The sequence below is a fragment of the Lepidochelys kempii genome, chromosome 2 (assembly GCF_965140265.1).
Source record: "Lepidochelys kempii isolate rLepKem1 chromosome 2, rLepKem1.hap2, whole genome shotgun sequence".
NCBI lineage: Eukaryota > Metazoa > Chordata > Testudines > Cheloniidae > Lepidochelys > Lepidochelys kempii.
In genome coordinates this window covers 113,979,663-114,001,091 of record NC_133257.1, presented here as the reverse complement: position 1 = coordinate 114,001,091, position 21,429 = coordinate 113,979,663, and the positions used below count along the sequence as shown (strand labels likewise).

The following is a 21,429-nucleotide window of genomic DNA, read 5'->3' as shown; positions in this document are numbered from 1 at the left end:
CAGGATCCTGACTCAGGGAAGAAAGGAGAGCAGCAGAATACGGACCCTGGACTTCAGAAAAGCAGACGTTGACTCCCTCAGGGAACTGATGGGAAGGATCCCCTGGGAGAATAACATGAGGGGGAAAGAAGTCCAGGAGAGCTGGCTGTATTTTAAAGAATCCTTATTGAGGTTACAGGGACAAACCATCCCGATGTGTAGAAAGAATAGTAAATATGGCAGGCGACCAGCTTGGCTTAACAGTGAAATCCTTGCTGATCTTAAACACAAAAAAGAAGCTTACAAGAAGTGGAAGACTGGACAAATGACCAGGGAAGAGTATAAAAATATTGCTTGGGCATGCAGGAGTGAAATCAGGAAGGCCAAATCACACCTGGAGTTGCAGCTAGCAAGAGATGTTAAGAGTAACAAGAAGGGTTTCTTCAGGTATGTTAGCAACAAGAAGAAAGTCAAGGAAAGTGTGGGCCCCTTACTGAATGAGGGAGGCAACCTAGTGACAGAGGATGTGGAAAAAGCTAATGTACTCAATGCTTTTTTTGCCTCTGTCTTCACGAAAAAGGTCAGCTCCCAGACTGCTGCACTGGGCAGCACAGCATGGGGAGGAGGAGACCAGCCCTCTGTGGAGAAAGAAGTGGTTCGGGACTATTTAGAAAAGCTGGATGAGCGCAAGTCCATGGGGCCGGATGCGTTGCATTAGAGAGTGCTAACGGAGTTGGTGGATGTGATTGCAGAGCCATTGGCCATTATCTTTGAAAACTCATGGTGATCGGGGGAGGTTCCGGAAGACTGGAAAAAAGCTAATGTAGTGCCCATCTTTAAAAAAGGAAAGGAGGAGGATCCTGGGAACTACAGGGCAGTCAGTCTCACCTCAGTCCCTGGAAAAATCATGGAGCAGGTCCTCAAGGAATCAATTCTGAAGCACTTAGAGGAGAGGAAAGTGATCAGGAACAGTCAGCATGGATTCACCAAGGGCAAGTCATGCCTGACTAATCTAATTGCCTTCTATGACGAGATAACTGGCTCTGTAGATGAGGGAAAAGCAGTGGACATGTTATTCCTTGACTTTAGCAAAGCTTTTGACACTGTCTCCCACAGTATTCTTGCCAGTAAGTTAAAGAAGTATGGGCTGGATGAATGGACGATAAAGTGGATAGAAAGCTGGCTAGATTGTTGGGCTCAACGGGTAGTGATCAATGGCTCCATGTCTAGTTGGCAGCCGGTATCAAGTGGAGTGCCCCAGGGGTTGTTCCTGGGGCTGGTTTTGTTCTATAACTTCATCAATGATCTGGAGGATGGTGTGGATTACACCCTCGGCAAGTTTGCAGATGACACTAAACTGGGAGGAGAGGTAGATAGGTTGGAGGGTAGGGATAGGATACAGAGGGACCTAGACAAATTAGAGGATTGGGCCAAAAGAAATCTGACGAGTTCAACAAGGAGAAGTGCAGAGTCCTGCACTTAGGACGGAAGAGTCCCATGCACTGCCACAGACTAGGGACCGAATGGCTAGGCAGCAGTTTTGCAGAAAGGGACCTAGGGGTTACAGTGAACGAGCAGCTGGATATGGGTCAACAGTGTGCCCTTGTTGCCAAGAAGGCCAATGGCATTTTGGGATGTATAAGTAGGGGCATTGCCAGCAGATTGAGGGACGTGATCATTCCCCTCTATTCGACATTGGTGAGGCATCATCTGGAGTGCTGTGTCCAGTTTTGGGCCCCACAGCACAAGAAGGATGTGGAAAAATTGGAAAATGTCCAGCGGAGGGCAACAAAAATGATTAGGGGACTGGAACACATGACTCATGAGGCGAGGCTGAGGGAACTGGAATTGTTTAGTCTGCGGAAGAGAAGAATGAGGGGGGATTTGATAGCTGCTTTCAACTACCTGAAAGGGGGTTCCAAAGAGGATGGATCTAGACTGTTCTCAGTGGTAGCAGATGACAGAACGAGGCCTAATGGTCTCAAGTTGCAGTGGGGAAGGTTTACGTTAGATATTAGGAAAAACTTTTTCACTAGGAAGATGGTGAAACACTGGAATGCGTCACCTGGGGACTCTTCTTCCTTCGAAGTTCTTAAGGTCAGGCTTGCCAAAGCCCTGGCTGGGATGATTTAGTTGGGAATTGGTCCTGCTTTGAGCAGGGGATTGGACTAGATGACCTCCTGAGGTCCCTTCCAACCCTGATAATCTATGATTCTGTGACATAGTGGAGAATCAGGGCCTTAATTTCGGAATACCAGTTTTGCCAATAACAAATGTTCAAAGATCTTGACTCGGTGCCCCCCCCCCCAAAAGGCTTGAAATCAAAAGATTCTTCTTTGAGTAGTATCCTTATGGGTGCGCTCCACTGTAGGTGTGCTTGTGTCCCTGCGCTTCTTATCGGAGCACTTCAGTAGCAGTGTCCATTAGGCCTGCACACCCACTGTCTCTCCTCATGCCTCGCTACAAGCCTAGCCAACGTGCGCGAACTAGCCCCCCTCAGTTCCTTCTCAACTGCCCCTGGCTAGAGACAGAACTATTAGCAATCTGTTTCCAACCATTCCCTTCTTTTGCATTTCTATAGTTAGTTAGTCTTCCTGGTCTTAGTTGTTGTTTCTTCTTCTTCTTTTACTTTGTTCCGGAACAAAAAAGCAAACAAACAAGACTTTTATTCCCCCCACCCTCCTTTTCGTCAGGGACCCTTCCCTCAACAGGTATGCCTGGTTCACTGGGCATCAAGAAGTCCCTCTCCTGCAAAGAGGCCATCCCTGTAGCAGACAAACTCTCCCAGTGCATATCCTGCCTCAGGGAAGGCCACATTCCATAGAAGTGTGGTCTCTGCCAGCAGCTCAGACCCAGGTCTCGCAAGGATAGGGAGTTGAGACAGAAGATCATGTTCGTGGGTCAAAAGGCCCTCCAACTCTCCCTGGACCTGCACTGAGAGTTACCTGGCAGACGTGAGTCTTTCCTACAACCCTCAAAATACTGCAGACCCTTCTTGCAAGTCATCAAAAAAGAGAGGGAAATCCCCAGAGTGAGCCCTGTGTCAGCTGTAAACTATTTCTGGCATGCTTGGTATCATCGGCATTGAGACAATCCTTGCCTGGTACCCATGGCTCATGAAGATCTGGAGTAGCAGGTGCTGTTGATGCACCTAAGGACCCAATGGGCACAGGCACTGAGTCCATGGCACTGAAGGACAAAGACAGGAGCCAGCACTCCACTAAGAAGATGCTGCTGAAATGTGCCATACCATCGTGGCACCATCATCAATGCCCCATCCAGCACCAGAGTGGTCGGTGTGGGCAAGATCTCTAACCCGCTCGGTATCAGCACTGGCACCGAGTCGGTCCGTACTGCTGGAATTCCGGCACTCGAGAGACCTCCACATATTCGACGTATTGGAGTCTCCTCTTCTCGGTACCAGGACCTCGGCTGGGAGTTTTCTCCGCTGCCCTGCCATGCACACCCGCTCTGTAATGCGGTCTCGAACGGCAAACCAGAGGAGGCAGTGTCTCATTACTTCTGTCATGCTTTCTATAGTGCCCACTACCAAGAGGGCCCCTCAGGATATCCTCAGATGGCCCACCACCACCACCACCTTGGTATGGCCAACCATGGGCACCACCACCCCAGTGGCCATACTGGGATCCTTGGGCTGCATATTGCCCCCATGCCTCTCGGGCTTTTGGCCTCACCCTTGACCATGGCATTCAGAGCCTTGGAACCGCCAGAAGAGATCGTAGAGGCGCAGGAGGGAAGCATTGAGGAAGAAGCGACTTTGAGGACCATATGTTCCATGAGGCTAGTCTCTTCCTCTGTCGCCTTCTTCAAGAATTTCCCTATCTCAGAAATCGGTAGAGCGGCGACATGGGCGTTCGTCCACACCTTCACAGAACATCATTCGATCACTGGGGACTCCGCCTCTGATCCCATGTATGGCTCCCTCACAATAGTGTCATCTGTTATTGACCCAACTCCGAAGCCCCAGACCTCTGGTAGGGGTACTACTAGGGAGTCACCTACAGTGGATCACCCAAAGGGATGTTACTGAAAGAAGTAGTTACTCACCTTGTGCAGTAATGATGGTTCTTCAAGATGTGTGACCCAAGGGTGCTCCACTGTAGTTGTGCTTGTGTCCCTGTGCTGCTGATTGGAGAACTTCAGTAGCCGTGTCCATAAGGCACTGTCTCACCTCATGCCCTGCCAGCGCATGCAGGGTAACCCCCCCCCCCCTCAGTTCTTTCTCTACCGCAGAGTCATAGACAAGAAGTCCAAAGTAGAGGGCGGAAGGGTGGGTTGTGGAGCACCCATGGGGGGGAGAGGGGGCAGAGAGGTACATCTCGAAGAACCATCATGACTGCACAAGGTGAATAACTTTTTTTTTTTTTTTTTAAATAATGAATTTGGAGTTAGTTATTTGCCTTCTGGTTTTTGAGCCTTTAGGGTTCGCTTACTTTGCATTTTTAAAGTTTTCTCTGCAAATGTGAGGGCTAGAAACTCAAAAAAACCCCCACCAAAAAACAAACAAACAAAAAAACTCCCTAAAGATGAGATTTTCATTCAGCCTCTTGGTTCTAGCATCTGGGGCTTTAAGAAAAACTCCAAACATTGTGAGACTTGTGATGAAATCATGAGAGTTGGTAACAGTCTTCAACCTAAGTAGCTACGCTCTCATTTTAGTAGGAAAGAACTCATCTTCAAAAACATGTACAGCAGTCATTGGCCAAGGTTTTTAAAAACAGGAGCCCAAAGTGAAGTTTCTAAATTAATATTTAGGCACCTAAATAAATGGCCTGATATTAAAAAGTCCTAAGCACCACTAAGGTCAGTGGGAATTGTTGGGTTCTCAGAATTTCCCCAGATCCGAACTTTAGGTTCTACTTTTGAAAATGTGGGCCATTAGCTTTTTGCAAGTTAGTGAACCCTGTACTTAGACAATGTAAGTGAGGTGGTTGTTCTGTGGCACAGGCTGCCACAGTCTGATGAAGCAACTACTGTCAAGCAGCTATCCTTGTGTCAAAATTTAGGTTAAGATTTCATACTGTGCACATTATGTAATATCCTTTTTGTGTGCACATGCATATAATTGTTTTTTTTCCTCTAAATATAGTTGTTAGTTACTGCTCTGGGAGATTTCTGAGAGTGCGTGGTTTTCTGATAAATAGTTTTTGTACAAACCAGGAGGAACTGGCCTCTCCTTTCAAAATGAGTTTAGATGTAGTGCTTAGGTACTTTCCAAATGAGTAAAGCATGACATCTTATGTGGTGAGCCAGTGCAAATCCTGTACCCTGTCAAGTGTGTCTGTTATACAAACAAGGGCTGTAAAATATAAGATTTGGGGTATTTTGAAAAATGAGGATTACTGTAACCGTATATAAATAATGGTATGACCACAGATCAAAGGTTCATTTATTTTTCCTCCTGCTCAGGATTATATGTTTGCAAAGACCAATGTTGTTACAGTGATATGGGCTGACTGAAACAGCGAAAGGATGTAAATTCAGTTAAGGCATACCTAGGCCCTGTCTATGCTACAAAAAAATTCATATGCAGTTTTGAAGATCAGTTTCAAAAACCATTGCAGGTAACATAACTACGCAGGTGGATATGGATAGGGCATGACCTTTTGAAAACACACTCAGGATCTGCAAATTTTTGTATTATAGTCAGAGCCTTAGGCAATAATAAGTAAGGCTATGATTTGGTCACAGCAGTCATGGACTCTGTGACTTTACTGGACTGCTGTGACTTGTTGCGCTGTGGGTGATGGAGCTGTGGCTGTGCCCCCCCACCATGGTGAGGGGCTCAGCCTGTCAGTTCTTCCCTCTCCCCCATGAGATTCCATTCCTCTCCCCTACTTAGCCCTGCCCTGGTTAATTTTAGTAAAGTCACAGATAGGTCATGGGCAATAAACAAAAATTCACACTCTGTGACTTTTACTAAAGATAACCGTGACAAAATCTTAGCATTAATAATTAATAGACCAATAATATGGTTACAGTGGTGTTCTGTTATGACTACATTCTGTTCCAAAAGAGCCTTAACTCTGAAGATGCTTGCATTTTCTAGACTGCTTATAAAAGCTGTGTATGTACTATGTATGTACCCAAGGTGTGTGTGTATACTGTGGATGAGATCTTTGCCCTCACTCCAGCCACTTTATGCTGGAGAACCCAGTTTTCTCCTCCCCTGCTAAAAGCATCTGAGACTTCCTCTCCCCGGTGTAGGGAAAGGACTGCTCTCGCTTTTCACTGGTTGGTGAAATGAGGGTTTGCCACACAGGGAAATCTGAAGTAGGATTAGCAAAATGAGCTGATGACTGTCTGAGGACTCCCAGCTGTCCTGCATGAAGGAGCATGGGTCACCTCAGTGCTAGTTTCTATTGCCCATTTCTCTGCTCCCCCAAGCACCTTCATACTTCTATCTTCCTTCCAGACCCTCATGCTTGGAACACAATCCTGATTTAGACGATGAAGCCATTACTCTGTCCTCCTTTGCATCTTTGTGCCAGACCCACTTTATTCATAATACCTTTGGGAAAGTGCCAACTGATAATGGCAAGATGGATTGGCCAGTGAGGACTTCTAATAGCGAAATAATTTATTGGACCCTGGTGGACGCATGTTCCTATTCCTGTTTCCATTGCCCTTCCTTCTGTGTACTACTTCAGTGTTACAATCACTTGTTGCATCTTGTCTTTATTAGATTGTGGGATCTCCAGGGGACTGTTTCTTAGTCTGTGTTCACTCGGGCTTTGATCCTGATTGGGACTTCTAGGTGTTACCATAATATAGGTAATTAACAGCAATAGAAGATCTGATCCCCCTCTGAGGGAAAGTGTGATTAAAAAAGCCTCTTCTTCCCCATCCTCAGCTTCTTTTCCCCATTAGGAGCAGTAGGAAAGAAGAGATGGCAATTTTTGCTTTCGCTTTCCTCTCCCCTACAGGATCCACACTGCCAGCTCTCCGTTCCTTCCATGGATATTGGGAGAAGAAAGGGAGTCTGCCCTGCCAGCAAAATCTCCTTTTTAATGGAGTTAAAAAGAGAAGTTTAGCCCCATCTGTGGAGGAAGAAAATAGCTCCGTTAGGTTCCTTTCCTCTCTGGCATTCAACTTAAAAGCCCAATTCTAACTCTGAAGCCCCTGCTGACTGACAGTGTCACAGCAGGTGTTACCATTTATGTGTATTATGGTAGCACTTAGAGATCAATTGAGAACAAGGTCTCATTGTTCTAGGCACTGTACAAACGAACAAAACAATGTCTGTCTCAAAGAGCTTACAATCCAAATAAACAAGACAGACTAAGGGGAAAGTGATGCAACATACATGCAGAGTAAAGATGCTCAGCGAACATCATGTGTAAGGATACAGTTTTGTCACGGAGGTCACGACTCTAACAGACCTCCATGACTTCCGACTCGAACTAGGGCAGTCCGCCCCCCACAGCAGTGGGGCTGGGGCTTCTGTGATTTATTGTTCATTGCCCATGTCCTGCCTGTGAATTTTAATAAAAATTTCGGTGTCAAAGTCTTAGTCATGTGTCATACATTGGTGAATCCATAGGAAAGTCCAAACTAAACAGGACACAGATGTACCAAATTTCTTCCCCCTGCTATGGGCAGACTCCTCCTCCCATCACCTTCCTGTTGATTCTTGTCTTACTCACATGCCTGAGCCCCCAAACTTCTTACCAAATCAAGCAACTTAGTCTGCCCTAACAGGTAGCCAGGTGACAACAATCAGCTATATGTTGCACTAACTCTGCCTTAGGCTCACGGCTCATGGCCAGATTGTAGCTGGTCCCAACTCCAGGGTCGCAAGGAGTAGGCGTGCTTAACGGATCTCTGTCCCTTACATCTCTAAACAGTGTGGCTGGGGAACATAAGCCCTACTCCTTTCTAGTGCCCCATTGGACTAGCTGCTAGAAAGCATAGGTGCCGACACTGTGGGTGTTAAAAAAATTAGTGGGTGCTTAGCACCCATTGGCACCCAGCTCCCCACCTTCCTCCGAATGCTTCCTGCATGCCACAGTCAGCTGTTCCATGGAGTGCAGGAGGTGCTGGGTGGGAGGGGAGGAGTGGGGATAGGGCATGCTCGGGGGAGGGGGTGGAACTGGGCGGGAAGAGGTGGAGTGCGGGTGGACCGGGGTGGGAATATGTGGGGTGGGGGTAGGGCATGGGGCGAGGGGGGTTGAGCAACCCCAGGGCTCAGAGGAAGCCTGTGCTTGAAAGGGTTTGGAAGAACAGGGTAACATCACATCATGGGAGACTGGAAAGGATGGCTCACGGAATATGGAAATTGGAGTGGCGTAAGAATGGGGAGATTGAGATGGAGGAATGGATGAAGAAAATTCATCATAGAGAGACTGAGAAACAAGGAAAATATTGCATTGAATTGAAAGAGCAGAAAACTTGAGGAAATTGGCAAATTAAAAAAAAAAAGTGTTTATGAAATCTGATGCCAGGACTTCAGCGAAACATACGTTGGTGTTTGATTTAGATGTTGGGGACATGACCTGGCTGTGGATATAAGATGGGTACAGAAAAACCAACATTCTTGCACATAAAGGGGGAGATAACTTGCTGGTTTATGTGGTTTTTTGGGGGGTTTTTTTACATGATCAATGCTGACATTTGGCACGTTCGCATATGTTTTAATGTTTGTGTCTGGGAAAAACACATTGTCAAGTTACTTTTAAATTCAAATTTTTGTGTGTGAATAAAATTTCTTTTGAAATGTCTTAATCTTCTAAACCGCAGGAAATCTCATTATTTAAAAAAATGTCTAGAGAAAAAGGTGACTAGATCCCCATTTTTATTTGTTTTTCCATCCAGTCTCTGTCTTGATCAAGTCTAAGTGATGATGCTTATAAGCTCCATAAACTGCACACTCTTGCTTACTTTTGTTTGAATGGCCATCGGCCTGCTTGGAGCCATAACCTTCTTTCAGATAAATTACATGTTATGTCTCCATTATCCACTTTGTGCTCTGTCCCATCAGCATATGAGGCCAAGATCTGTAATGATGGCCAATATTGGTGAACTTCTCTTCCTGTTTTGGTGTACTTAAGCCACTCCCTAAGGAAACCCATATTGTTCCCTGGAGAATGTGCAATCACTTGTACTAACATTTAGTCTTTCTACACTATGCTTCACCAAAGTTCTTTGAGTATGGAGACTGAATACTAAAGAACTCTTATGACATTTATGCTATTTAAAACTTGCCACACACGCACAGTAAATGTTTCCTTTAAAAGGGGTGGAGAGGGGGCGGAAATCCCTACTCATTTAAAATAACTTATTTTCCAGATTGGACAAGAAAAAAAAAAAAAAACTGTTGGTCCTCACTGCTGGCTAAATGCCTGTAAAATTTCACCACTATAATTTTTTCCAGTAATTCCAAAGACTATTTGTTCAGCTGGTTTTATTCACAGTAACATTTATTAGGGCTCTTTTATAAAGCTAGGTGGCTAAAATATATGTTTTATAATGCTGGGGTGATGTTCAAACAACTTTTCTCATTCATGATGTGACTCTTTTTTTTGGGTGGGGGAATAAATTGTACTGTGGGTGAACATACCCTGGAGGTATATTATTAGCAACTTTGTACTGTTGAGTCTCAGTGCAGATTGCTGGAAAATGGATAGAAACAGAGTAATTAGAGAATGCAGCAGGAATTCACCTTCTATTATTTCAGACAGGTTATGGACATTGAGCCCTTTCTAACAGGCCTGATGCTGTTTATGAATGTTTTGTGCTATTTTCAGAGATACACAAAGCTATTCGTGTTAGAGATGACAAGAGGAAAGACTCCCTTTGGTTGGTCCCCTGCCAGAGTTGACAAGCTATTGTGCGAAAAGGTGTAGGTGACAACTTGCTTACTCCTCAGTTTACTGCTGCCATGGAGATGGGCAAAGTATATTTCCTGTAAGCCAGAGCATTAATCAAATACCTAGTTTATTAGTTTGCAGAGTTTGAATCAGCTTCTAGGTGATAGGCCAAAGACTATGGAGAAACAGATCAGACTCTTTGGGCTATTTTTCTCCTTTGGTGTTCTACTCTGAAAATCCTTGTCTCAAACTCAAAATAGAAATGTTTTTAAATTAACATTTTTTCCACTTACGTCATTTAGGATTTTTTTTTTTGTTAATTTTTCTAGAAATAGAGACAATTGCATTGACAGCATGGTTCCCAGCTCTTATGTGCTAGGAGGTGCTTATCATAAACACATGTACTGTTCTGAGCATCTGGGCAGATATTATCCTTCCCTGTGAAGGAAGGAGCAGTGTTAGAGTTTACTAGATGCTTTGTCTCCAAAGAGCTGCACAATGTTGAATGCATTATTTGCTGTTAATGTATTGTTTGGGTGTTAAAGTTAATAATGGCATTGTTTTCAGAAGTGCTGAGTACCTACAGTTTCTGTGTTTTATTTATTTCCGTTTAAATAATTTTAAAAAAATGCCTGTACAATAGTCTAGGTGCCCTAACACAAAATTAATACTACCTCAAAACCACAGCATTAAAATAATCATTCAAGAAGGAACTCTGCTAGTCTGCCACTTACAATAAAAGCACCTTTCCACCCTTTTGTCATCCTGGGAATCATATCCTCAGCCTTCTCCAAAAACCCTTTTGAACAGATTTTTTAAAATGTTTTTTTACACAGTAAGCCTGTTTGTAGGATCAGACTTTTAAAAGATGCTATTCTTTTTATACTGTTATGACTATTTTATATGTATTGTGTTAAAAACCAGGGGGGAAAATTGACTTTACTTGTTTATCAGATTGTACAGCTAACCTGAATTTGTCAGTATTACTTACATTATAAGGGAGCAACATTTTGATGCATTTTGGTTGAGTATCAGAAGGGTCTTTGTCCCTGGTTACTTAATTGTTCAAGTCAATAGTAAATTCTCAAGGCATAAATATTGGAGTTTGTTCTCCTGTACAGCAAAGTGAGGATCATTTGTACAGAAATGGATAAGTATGAAATTGTTTTTTCCATGTATATTTTAAGTTAAAACATTGACATAACTGTCAAGCTAATGCATCCATTACACTAATGTGACTTAATATAATTTTGTAAGGCATTTCTGTGACATGAGCATTTCTAAGACTTTTTATTGCATTTACCGAAACCAGTTTTTTTCATGAAGTAACCGTAAGTTGCATACCAAACACTTTCTTACTTTGTCTTGTAGAACCTCTGCAGAATATATTGTAGGGTGGCCTAGACAGAGACAGGGTATCCACCTCAAGGATATCCTTGTTGAGTCATACAACTGATCATTCTTACCTTAATGTGTATAACATTTGAAGTATGTCATAGGGCAGTCCCACTTGGAGTGCCCACTTGCAGCAGGCCACAGCAGGACAACTGTGCCGCCTAATTTCCCCTCTCAGGTAACTCAATAACTCCATGCAAGGCTTATCTTCTAGTCCATCAACATGGTTTGTTACGAAAACATAGTTCAAAACAGTCCATAATAAAGGCCTCACAGATGTAGTCTGTTTCTCACCCTAGTGTAAGCAGTCATCAGTACTCAAGTTATCTCATCTCTTGATGCCCCATGTGTCACAAATTGTCACCGTAAACCATGCCTAGACTCTCTCAGTGCTCTCATGTGCTTATACCAGGACAGCCATCCCAGCCCTTCCAACTGGAGTGCAACCCCAGTCTTCCCAGCAGGAACCCCTAAAGCCTCTCGGCTGCGAAGCATCCTGCCAGGAGAGTATCCTTCACTCCCCCAGCCCTCTTAAGGATTCCTCTGGGTCTGGCTCTCTCACCCTGGAGATGTCAGCAGGTAAGACCCTCTGCTGCTCCCGTCTTCAGGCTTTTGGCTCTTGGATGTGGTTCTCTTGCTTAGAACCAGCAGGCAGCTCCCACTGCTGCTCCTCTTGCCCTCACTCTTCTCCATCCCTCTGGCCTTGGTTCTCTGGCTTGGGGACACCAACTAGCATTTCCCTCTTGTTGATCTTTTGCCCTCAGACTTCTCCCAAGAACCATTTTCTGCTTTCTTCTGGGACTCCTCCAATCCCCCTGGTCTCTGGCACCTCTCACCTGCCCTTCCTGATTGAACCAGTCTTCTCTGATTCACTGGGCCCTTGATAGCCACCTGTCTGCTGCCCTGCATTTTAATTGGCCAAACGGGAACACCTGTCCAGGCACCGGTGAGCTGGACCTACTTTGTTTACCATGGCCAGCCGCTGTGTGACAATGCGCTTTAAATGCTCTTTGGAATTTGATATTTTTTAGAAAATGTGAGATTTTTAACCTAAACTTGGCATTTTGTAAAACTGCTAATTTTTCTCTAAGATGCGTAATAGGTTTGAGGAAGAGATTACATTTTTTCCCAAGACAGAGCTAGCAGATGGTGATAAGCAAGCAGACGAGGTTCTGAAATAGTCACCACCTGGGAATTTTAGTCATCTTCATTCTGGAAGTTACAAGCCAGTGTAAGCCTCCTTCCTCTTAAAGATGTTCTACTTTTACTGATATTTTGCTTCAGTGGGTTGACTGCATCTCAAAAAAGAAAATAGTGTTTGCTGTTCCTGTTGCTATCTTCTCTATCTCTGCAACAGATGTTGAAAGCATGTTTCTTCTTCATTAGGTCTTTTAATAAAGCTATCTTGAATTTACATATGGTTTAAATTTGCTGGGGCACTCTGTTTAAATATAGGTTTCAGAGAAGCAGCCGTGTTAGTCTGTATTCGCAAAAAGAAAGGGAGTACTTGTTGCATCCGATGAAGTGAGCTGTAGCTCACGAAAGCTTATGCTCAAATAAATTGGTTAGTCTCTAAGGTGCCACAAGTCCTCCTGTTCTGTTTAAATATGATTCAAACATAGCTTTTGTTAAATCTGGTTACAGCATAGTTTAAAGGGACAAAACCATGTTAGGACTTTTTTTTTTTTCTCAACCATGTATTAAAAACAGTTGCAAAACTACTTCAATCCATCCACAATAGCTCTTTAAACTGTGTTAGAATCTGGTTTAGTGTGAACTCTATTTTAAACACAGGTATTTAAGCATAAATACTTAGAGGACCTTGATATAGTGCCTTTCATCTTAAGTATCTTAAATTGTATTTCATCTCCTCTGTTCCCCTCCCACAGTTGAACTGCATTTACCTCTGCGGTGGAGTAAGGCAGCTGGTAACTACCCAGAGCTACACTGTACAACAGCTTAGAGCAGAAAATGAAGTAAATCCTATCCAAATGAAGCTGCAAGAGGAGTTTGGAATTTAGCCAAGAAGCTGGAGTCAGCTGTCTTTGACATAGCTGGCCCTGAGTAGATCCTAGATGGGGTGGCTGGCGTGGTCCTGAAAAAAGGCATTATTGCTTCTGAAATCTCAGAGGATGTTCGGGGATAAACATCTTGTCTTCCCAAGAGAGTTCTTATATGTGGCTCTACTCCATTATTCCTACGGCTGTTTATGTATTGAAGGCCAATGGGAGCATTAGCGAGACTATTCAGGCTGAAGCATGATCAGCAGGTGGATGACAAGTATGTCTTGTTTTCTTCAGCTCTAAATGGCATGGTGTGTTAGCTTTCCTAGGATCTTGATGATCCTCTGAAAGTTTTATAGCTGATTCAGAACACAGCTACCTACCTGGAACACCAGTTCTCCGGAAACTTCATAGGCTTCCTGTCTGCTTACAAATGCAATTCAAAGTGTTGACTTTGTCCTGTGAAAACCTTTGGGTCCCGGTTGTCTGAGGGAGTCCTGGTCTTACTGTGTACCACCTCAGTAGTTGAGATTAAGAGAGGTGTTGAGTTAAATTGAATGATAAATACAAAACACATGAGGGCTAGAAGAAGCAGATAAAACATATCAACAAATGGGCAAGGGTGCTGATTTATTTGTATTTAGCCCTTCCTCATCCTTGTTGAAAAAAAACCTTTGCCTGTTCATTTGTTGTAACTTCGGAAATCCACACTTTGAGTGAAGAATAATAGCATCCTGTATCCCCTCTATATCCCCTAATGCCAGCCTCCTTCATGTTCTCCCCTCTCCTTTCTGCCCATTGTCTGGGCTTAGTGATGATGAACACAGTCCATTGCGAGGAAAAAAGTTCTGCTGACATCACCTCACATCTTGCCACAGAGTTCTCTGCTGGGGTGGTGTTAGCAGAGCACCCCAGAATACTGAGTCTTGAAGTTAATGTCCAGTAGAGATGAATGGGACATTTCATTCACCCCCCTCCCCCGCCCACCTTACACCCTGCCTTTAGAGCTGTTGTTTCTGGCTGTGTGCAGACTCAGGCAGACACCTCTCAATTGAAAGAAACTTATTTTTATTTTACATAAAAACTGAGGCGCTGATATCTCATGATTTGGGGGGGTCTGGAGCTGTTTCTTTCTGGTTCTCGGTGCAAGGATGATGCAGAGGGGCTGACGTGTCTGATCTGCCCCCTACTCTGCTTTATTGCTCCTGCTATTAGCTAGGGGCTTATTAGAATTCATCCCTGCAAGGAGGAAGTTCCTGGAGTACCTTCTCCCTGTGGTGGGTGGTGAAGGTACCTGCGACTGTTCCCTGGTTGTGGTTCCCCTAACTCTTTCCATGGAAAGAGGTCAGTTCCCCACCTCTTGGATTTTCTTTCCCATTTGGGGAACCAAACGTGCAAAGTCAGAGCTCTTATGACCAGTGCAACCGTTGTGTCCCTTGGGGCTGGTAGTCTGTCTCCACTTCCTCCCTCAGGAATCTTTCTGAGGGTAAGATCACTGAGCAACCACATTGTCCAGCACCAAAGCACCCTAAAGAAGTAACTGAGAGGCCACTATTTCCTGGAGGTTCCATTGTCCATTTAGAAGAGGATGTCTCTGAATCAGGGCAGAAGGAGGAGGAATAGATCACTAGATGACTTCTTGGTCAATTCTTTGTTTCTTCCTCTTTATAATTTCCATGAGATGATGATGCATTAAGTTCAGGTCTTGGTTGTGTGAGTTGCAGCAGGCCAGGAAAAGGCATCCAAACTCTTTGACATCTCGGGGGCAAAACATAAGAGTGTGTGTTTGTCTATTAATGAAAGGTTGACCAAGAAGAGCTTGGAGCACAACCAGGTTTTAGTGTCATCTTCTACCAGGATACTTAACTGTGTCAAGTCCTGCAGTAGGAGACTTGCTTTCCCCCCCATGCCTCCTATTCCAGGAACTTTGGTCTTAGCTGCCTCAGAACAACATAATAAAAGGAACAGAAAAATTAAATAAAAGCATCCCACTTCTAAAGCATCCATTGTAGTGTTCAACCAAAACTCTGATTGGCATACAAAAAAAGAGTTAATCTTGACAAAGGTGGTTTTCCTCGCTCTTTTTATTTGTAGGAAGAGAGAAGAAACATCTTAACATACTTTAACAGATTGCTGATTGGGAATAATATCCCTACATGATATCAAGGGAAAGGATATTTGGAACAGCCAAAATTGTGGGTGGCTTCTCTGTTTAAAAAAGCCTCTTTCTGAGGGTGGAAGATCCTTCTAATTTTAAGAACACAAACCACTGTGAGCTCCAAGGAACACCCATCCACTGTGGAAGAGAAACTGAAATACCAGACTGTTTGGTTATTTATATTGTGCCCATAATCATAATGTCATGGTGCTGAACTTTAAGGCCTAAATGCTACTGATCCGTAGTGGTCTTTAAAGTTCATAGCTTGTTATATCAGTGCTTGGTGTCATCTTTACCTATGTGTCAGAAAGTGGATGTGTGGTTGCTTTGTGTGTTTAGTTTTTGTTTTTGGGTAGTTGTCATTTATGCTATAAAGGGAGTCCTGTGACATTAGAGGTAATGGTGATCTTACTTCATCTGGCAAACACCTACAATCCATGTTAGCCGAAATATATTCATAGACTAGAATATTGTAGAGCTTTATGTCAAAAAGGAACTAGTGGATGTACCATATGACCTGCTATACGTAACCCTGTCTTGGCTCATGAACAAGATGTTGGGGGGAATTCCAGACATTTCTAGAGTGTTAGAGCTCTCCTATTTTCATGTGCTAACTTTTTTTCCCCGCATAAAAGAGGCTCTTTCATGGGGACACATTGCAGTCTATAGTCTGTTGGCCTAAAAATATAAAGGAAAATAAATGTTTTTTTTTAAGGAAAAAGCTTGTAAGTCTAAAATGACACTTCATTTTCTATAGTCTGTTTGGGTTCTGGTAGTTTAATTTGAAATAAGAATTATGTGATATGAAATAAAATAAAATGATATATTGTTTTGTTGCTTCATAGCACATATGGAAAAATCAGGCCAGTATATCTGTGCTATAAGGCTCTGATAAAGAAGAGCATACCTATTTAGAGCAGCACTTAGTACATATTTACATCCTTCAAGGGAATTTAAGAATAAGATTAAACTTAAGCACATGTTTAAGTGCTGCCCTGAATAGGGATGGATTTAAGCACATACTTCAGTACTTTCCTGAATGGGGGCTTAAGAAGTTTGACTGCTATTTATATATGTTTAATAGTCCTTTGTGATAACGTCTTATAAGTCTTTTTGTCTTGTTTTGTTGAAAGGTACCAGGTTTAAAGATTTTTTTTTTCCTACATATTTTTAGCTTGCTTTCTATGGACTTGATGCTGCAATCCAATCAGCACAGGCTGACCTTCAGTGGTTCTCCATATGGGCTCTGGGGTCCACCTTCTTGGGTCACATTTCAGTGCCAATGTCCATATCTTGTTTTCATCTTTAATATTTGCCTTTTGAGGGTCTAATTTATCATTTTATTAGGTTCAGAAAGTTAAAGTCAATTCAGATGCAGCAATGACTTACTGGGAAAAAAATGTAAATATCCTGGTAAATTGCTTTGGTATTAAAAACAAAGTTTTTCCACAGTTTAGATTATACATTTGTGGGTTAAATTTTAACATTCAGAAGGTGATTGGTGGCAGTATCCTAAAGTAATCAGTATCCACAATCCTAAAGTAGACATTGTAAAATTCTTTTGTCTACAAGAATATCTCTGTGCAAGGATAAAGAATATTCTGCTGAAGTACTTGTTACATGAAAATATAGGGGGGAAATCTGTCGTTGAAAACATTGGTGTATTATCCGTATGTACTTGGGTTGCAGCTCTATTTTCCAAGTCTGCTTTAAGCTGTTTCTCATCCAGCAAAAGGTGACTTGAGATATTTGAATTGTAAGGGAAAAGAAATATAGACTACTATTTCTTTAAGGCAGAAACTAAATGGGGAGGGGAGAGAGTGATGTTTTGTCTGCTGACATTTGTGGCCTTTTGGCCGTGTTTCATACTCTTTTTTTGCTTGCGTAAGAGGTAGACTGTCTTTACTGTAGCTACTGTTGCCATGGAGAGATAGCGGGGGAGGATTCCTAGGATCCCATAGCCTGTGAGAGATTGTTTTAGAATTGCACTCTGAATGTAATGTGATGTGGCAGGGTAATTCAGGTGTGCTGTGGCACAGATAAAGGGGGATGACCTGTCATCTGTCTGGTAATGTGACTATTAAAATACTTCTTATAGGCATAATATTAAAATAAAAATAAAGTGGTGCTTGTGAATTAGCTTTGAGAGTAAAGAGGATTATGTTTATTTGCATGTTGGCTGTGTTTTTAAGATGTGACAGCACCTTCTACAAGGTTGGTTTACACTATTTGGCAGGCTTTAATGAAAAGGGGATTTACACATATTTATACATGGTGATAACATCTGCTAAGGGTCTGGCTGTCATGTAGCAGAATTGTATTTGTTTTAACTTTAATCTGCAGATTTGATTGTTAATTTCCTTTATTTTCTTATTTAATCATACAGCAAAAGCTGTGTTATGGTGCTGACAAATATATATCCTAAAAATGTTATGCTGTAGGATAACATGTAACCGGCAATAAATTTGTAACTGACTGATGTTAGCAAACATTAGCTCAGTGCTACAGGCAAATTATCTAGCAGTCTAGGCGAAAAAACAAGTCATTGATGGATATTTTAACGTGAGTGGAAGGAATGACGGGAGGCAGGTATATATGTCTACTTAGGTAAGTTTTCTTTTAGTTATTTTTAATAATTGATGTTTTACCCCAATACTCACTGGGCATCAGAGTGAGAGAGACTGTTATTAATCTGGTCTTTTAAAGCTTTTGAGTATTTGTATTTCCCTGCTTTTAATTCCTAGAAACAGGTGATCATTTATTGATTACTGTCATTGTAGTCTCTTCCTTTGCTGCTGCCAGGAAAAATCATCACTGTGGGCAGAAACTTCATAGATAATGGGACTTGATTTTAACTTTGAAAAAGGTGATTTACTGTCTAGAAGTAGGTGGGAGAAATACTTCATTCTGAAAATATTTTCTTTGGGAATATACTTCAAAGAGAAAGAGAGGGCCCTAACCAGGTTACTAATATTTTGCAACTTATTTTTCTGGTAATATGATGTTCAGAGAAAAATCTAAGTAAATGTAACATACTTAAGTTGTTTTTGCAAAAGCTAGGTGAGAAATGGGTTAGAATGTAAGGGAGTATATTACTGGGAAATGAGCTTGCATTACACCCACAGAGCATTTACTGTACATTAGTTATAACCCTGTTGTTTTTGTTGTCTGAAGTTAATTGAGTAATTTCTTCCATGACAGAAACTGCAGGCTAAGCATATTTAGTTTGAGAGGCAGTCTCTTGAATCTAGGCAGCTTTTTCTCTTATAATAGCGAACTCTTATGAGTCACATTTTATACACCATGGGTATGAATTCTTGAAATATACCAGTGGGGGTTAATTCACTGTTATATAAACAGCCAATAACAGCATTTCATTATATTAGAATTGCTCTAAAATTGTTTAGTTGCCAGGCTGTTGCTTGCAAAAAAAAATAAAAAATTGTGGTACACACGAATAAAGGAATTCTGCCTTTGTAAAACTTGTAGAGTGAAGAAGAGAAAAGTAGACTAATGGAATGTCAAAATATATAAATGTCTTTTGTATAAATAGGGAAAGCCTGACTTTTTAAAAGTGACATGGGTTTTAACATTCTGTTTGAAGGTCAAGGTAAAATCTTTATTTCCAAGTTCCATTGAGACAACCTACCACAGCATTTTTTGTGCAAGCTGGATATTTATTATATGAAAACATCTGAAAAAGCATTTTTTGCTTTAATTATTATTTTCTCGTTTCTGCTTTTTGTGTGTGTCTATTTTCTAAAGATGTTAGAGGCTAGAGTATGCTGCATTTGAAAAATGGTGTAAAATAGCTTCACCAAAATATAAGTAAATGAGCAGCACAGTGGAACGTCAGATTTATTGCAGTAGTGTTATGCAATAGTTTATCTGGGGAGTGCGGTAAAGAGATGAGAAACCGTTTTTTGATAATGATTGAATGCCATGGTACAGTAATGGAGTTAATTTATAGACAACTATAATAGTAACTGAAAGTACGCTGAATTTTAATAGTTCTGTTTTAAAAGCTTGCTAGAGCGTCTGATTAGATTAGATAGGCTGTCGGAATGTTTGTTTGGTATGCCAGGCATGCGGGTTTTTAAAGATTATTTCTGAACTAGCATTTTCTTCGTATGATTTTATCTTATGTGAAGATAAGAGACCATGTTTATTGAAGGAATTTAATACCATTTAGACATTATGATGTTGCTTGCTCATGTTTCTTCTTGGTTTAATACAGATTAATTTACTGCTTGTGGTGCAGTGCCATACAAAACACCATAATGCTTTTTATTATTTTTTGTACGTGGGTTTTCCTATGCCTATGTGCGCGTGTGTGATTTTTTTGGTGAAAATAGGCAACTGCCTTTTAGTAGGTGGGAATATTTTACATGTTGATACTTTTTATATTCGTCTTGTTGACTGTGTTTTTAAGAGGCAGTGTTATTCAGCAACTGTAACATTTGTTTATTTAAAGACGTATCCATGCATACCAATAACCCCATTTTTTTTTAGTTGAAAGCCTTCTTTTTGTTAAATGTTTCAGCCTGAGACTTGATAAGTTAATGGCAGTTACCTTGGCGAAGTATAAAACAAATGAAGATGGATGATCCTTGACTTCAAAGTTATTTTTGGCTGGACTGGGCATATGCAGCTGAAAGTGGAGAATTAATTGCTGTTCTTTTGGCAGCAAGCATTGACTGTGTAGGATTTCAGTAAATACTTCCTCTGTAAAGGAAGTGACACATGACCCATCTTCTGATTTGATTCTGAAGTCTTTAGCTCATTGGATTTGCATGTTTCTGATCAATATAATGTGATGTGATTATGCAGCTGGTCAGATGAAGGAAATTAGGAGACTAAGGGACTTAGCCAGTTAGGTTTGCCAGTGGAGTAAGGCGGGAAGGTGGGGTTGTTTTTTGTTTTTGTTTTCCCCCTTGACTTGCAGATATAAAGAAGAACCTCGCAAGGGGCAGGGGCGGCAGGTTTGTATAATTTTTGGTGGTGCCCAGAACGGGTCCGGGTCCAAGTCCTGCCCTCTTCCCCCCCACCTGCCTTGTAAACTGATATATATATATTTTAAATAGTGTAAAAATGGACTGGAAACAGTAAGCGTTTAACAGTTTTCCTATACTGCACAATGTGGGGTTATGTGGGGGATGAGGGCTCTGGCTGCGGATGCGGGCTCTGGGGTGCGGCGAGGCAGGGATGAGGAGTTGGGGGTTCAGGCAGGCTGCCCCGGGGCTGGGGCCAGAGAGGAGGATTCCACAGTCCCCCCCCCAAGCCCTCTTTCTTTCCCTCCTTTCCCCACCGGGCAGCACACTCACCCGGCACCATCACTGCACGTGCTCCTCTGGGCTGGGCCCCTCTCAGGTCCAGGAAGCCCCCTCGCCTCCCCTGTGGTGAGTGGGTGCCATCACATGTGGCCTCCTCCCTTGCTGCAGCCTGCTGCCCCTCACTGTAGCCTCACGGGGGATGGGGCTGCCCTTTGCCCAGCATGGGGCAGGAGTGGTGGCTGCGGGGGGGAGGGGGAGATCACATGGTCGAATGCTAACCCAAGCCCCAGCAGCTGCTCAGGTGAGGTCCAGACTCCGTCTCCCAGAAGCCCCCTCGGCATCACCTCCAGGTGGGTGCCAGTGGAGGGGTGGGCTGCCGATCATGTATGCACTTCCTTCCTCTGCAGGTGCAGCAGCCGCCTCAGTCTGCCACCAGTGCTGATCTCGTGTTGTAGGCAGCAGTGGCCGCCAGCGGCCGTGAGGGAGCGCAGTGTGGAGTGGCAGGGCAGCTGCCTGCTTGAAGCAGGGATGCTCGGGCCTGGCGGTGGCTGGGGCACGCTCTGGGGGAGGCACGTGGGGGTGGCAGGCAGGGCTGGGAGAGAGACCTGGCTCCAAAAATTTGGTGGAGCCGGGCCCTTGGGCTCTTAATATTCCTGGAGCCCGGGCACCAGGGGGCATATAACTCGCCGCTCCTGGCAACAGGAAGAAAACGGCATGTCACCAACAGCACTGCTAGTTCTTCCACTGCCTACACATATGGAGGTGCTGGCCAGACAGGTATCCTGGCTCTG

General features: G+C 43.0%; 1 protein-coding gene across 19 annotated transcripts in view; it reads left to right on the top strand.

Moving 5' to 3' along the window:
- Positions 1-21,429, top strand: part of HIVEP1 (HIVEP zinc finger 1) — a 185,935-nt gene that overhangs the window by 40,767 nt on the left and 123,739 nt on the right. For 2 of the 19 annotated variants that reach the window (XM_073332051.1, XM_073332047.1), the window contains exon 1: positions 16,622-17,433. The exons of the other annotated variants lie outside the window; for them this stretch is intronic. In XM_073332051.1, the coding sequence (XP_073188152.1) occupies positions 17,415-17,433 (19 nt within the window). In that variant the 5' untranslated portion in view covers positions 16,622-17,414. Of the gene's footprint in view, positions 1-16,621; positions 17,434-21,429 lie in introns of those variants that run through there. 19 annotated transcript variants of the gene reach the window in all.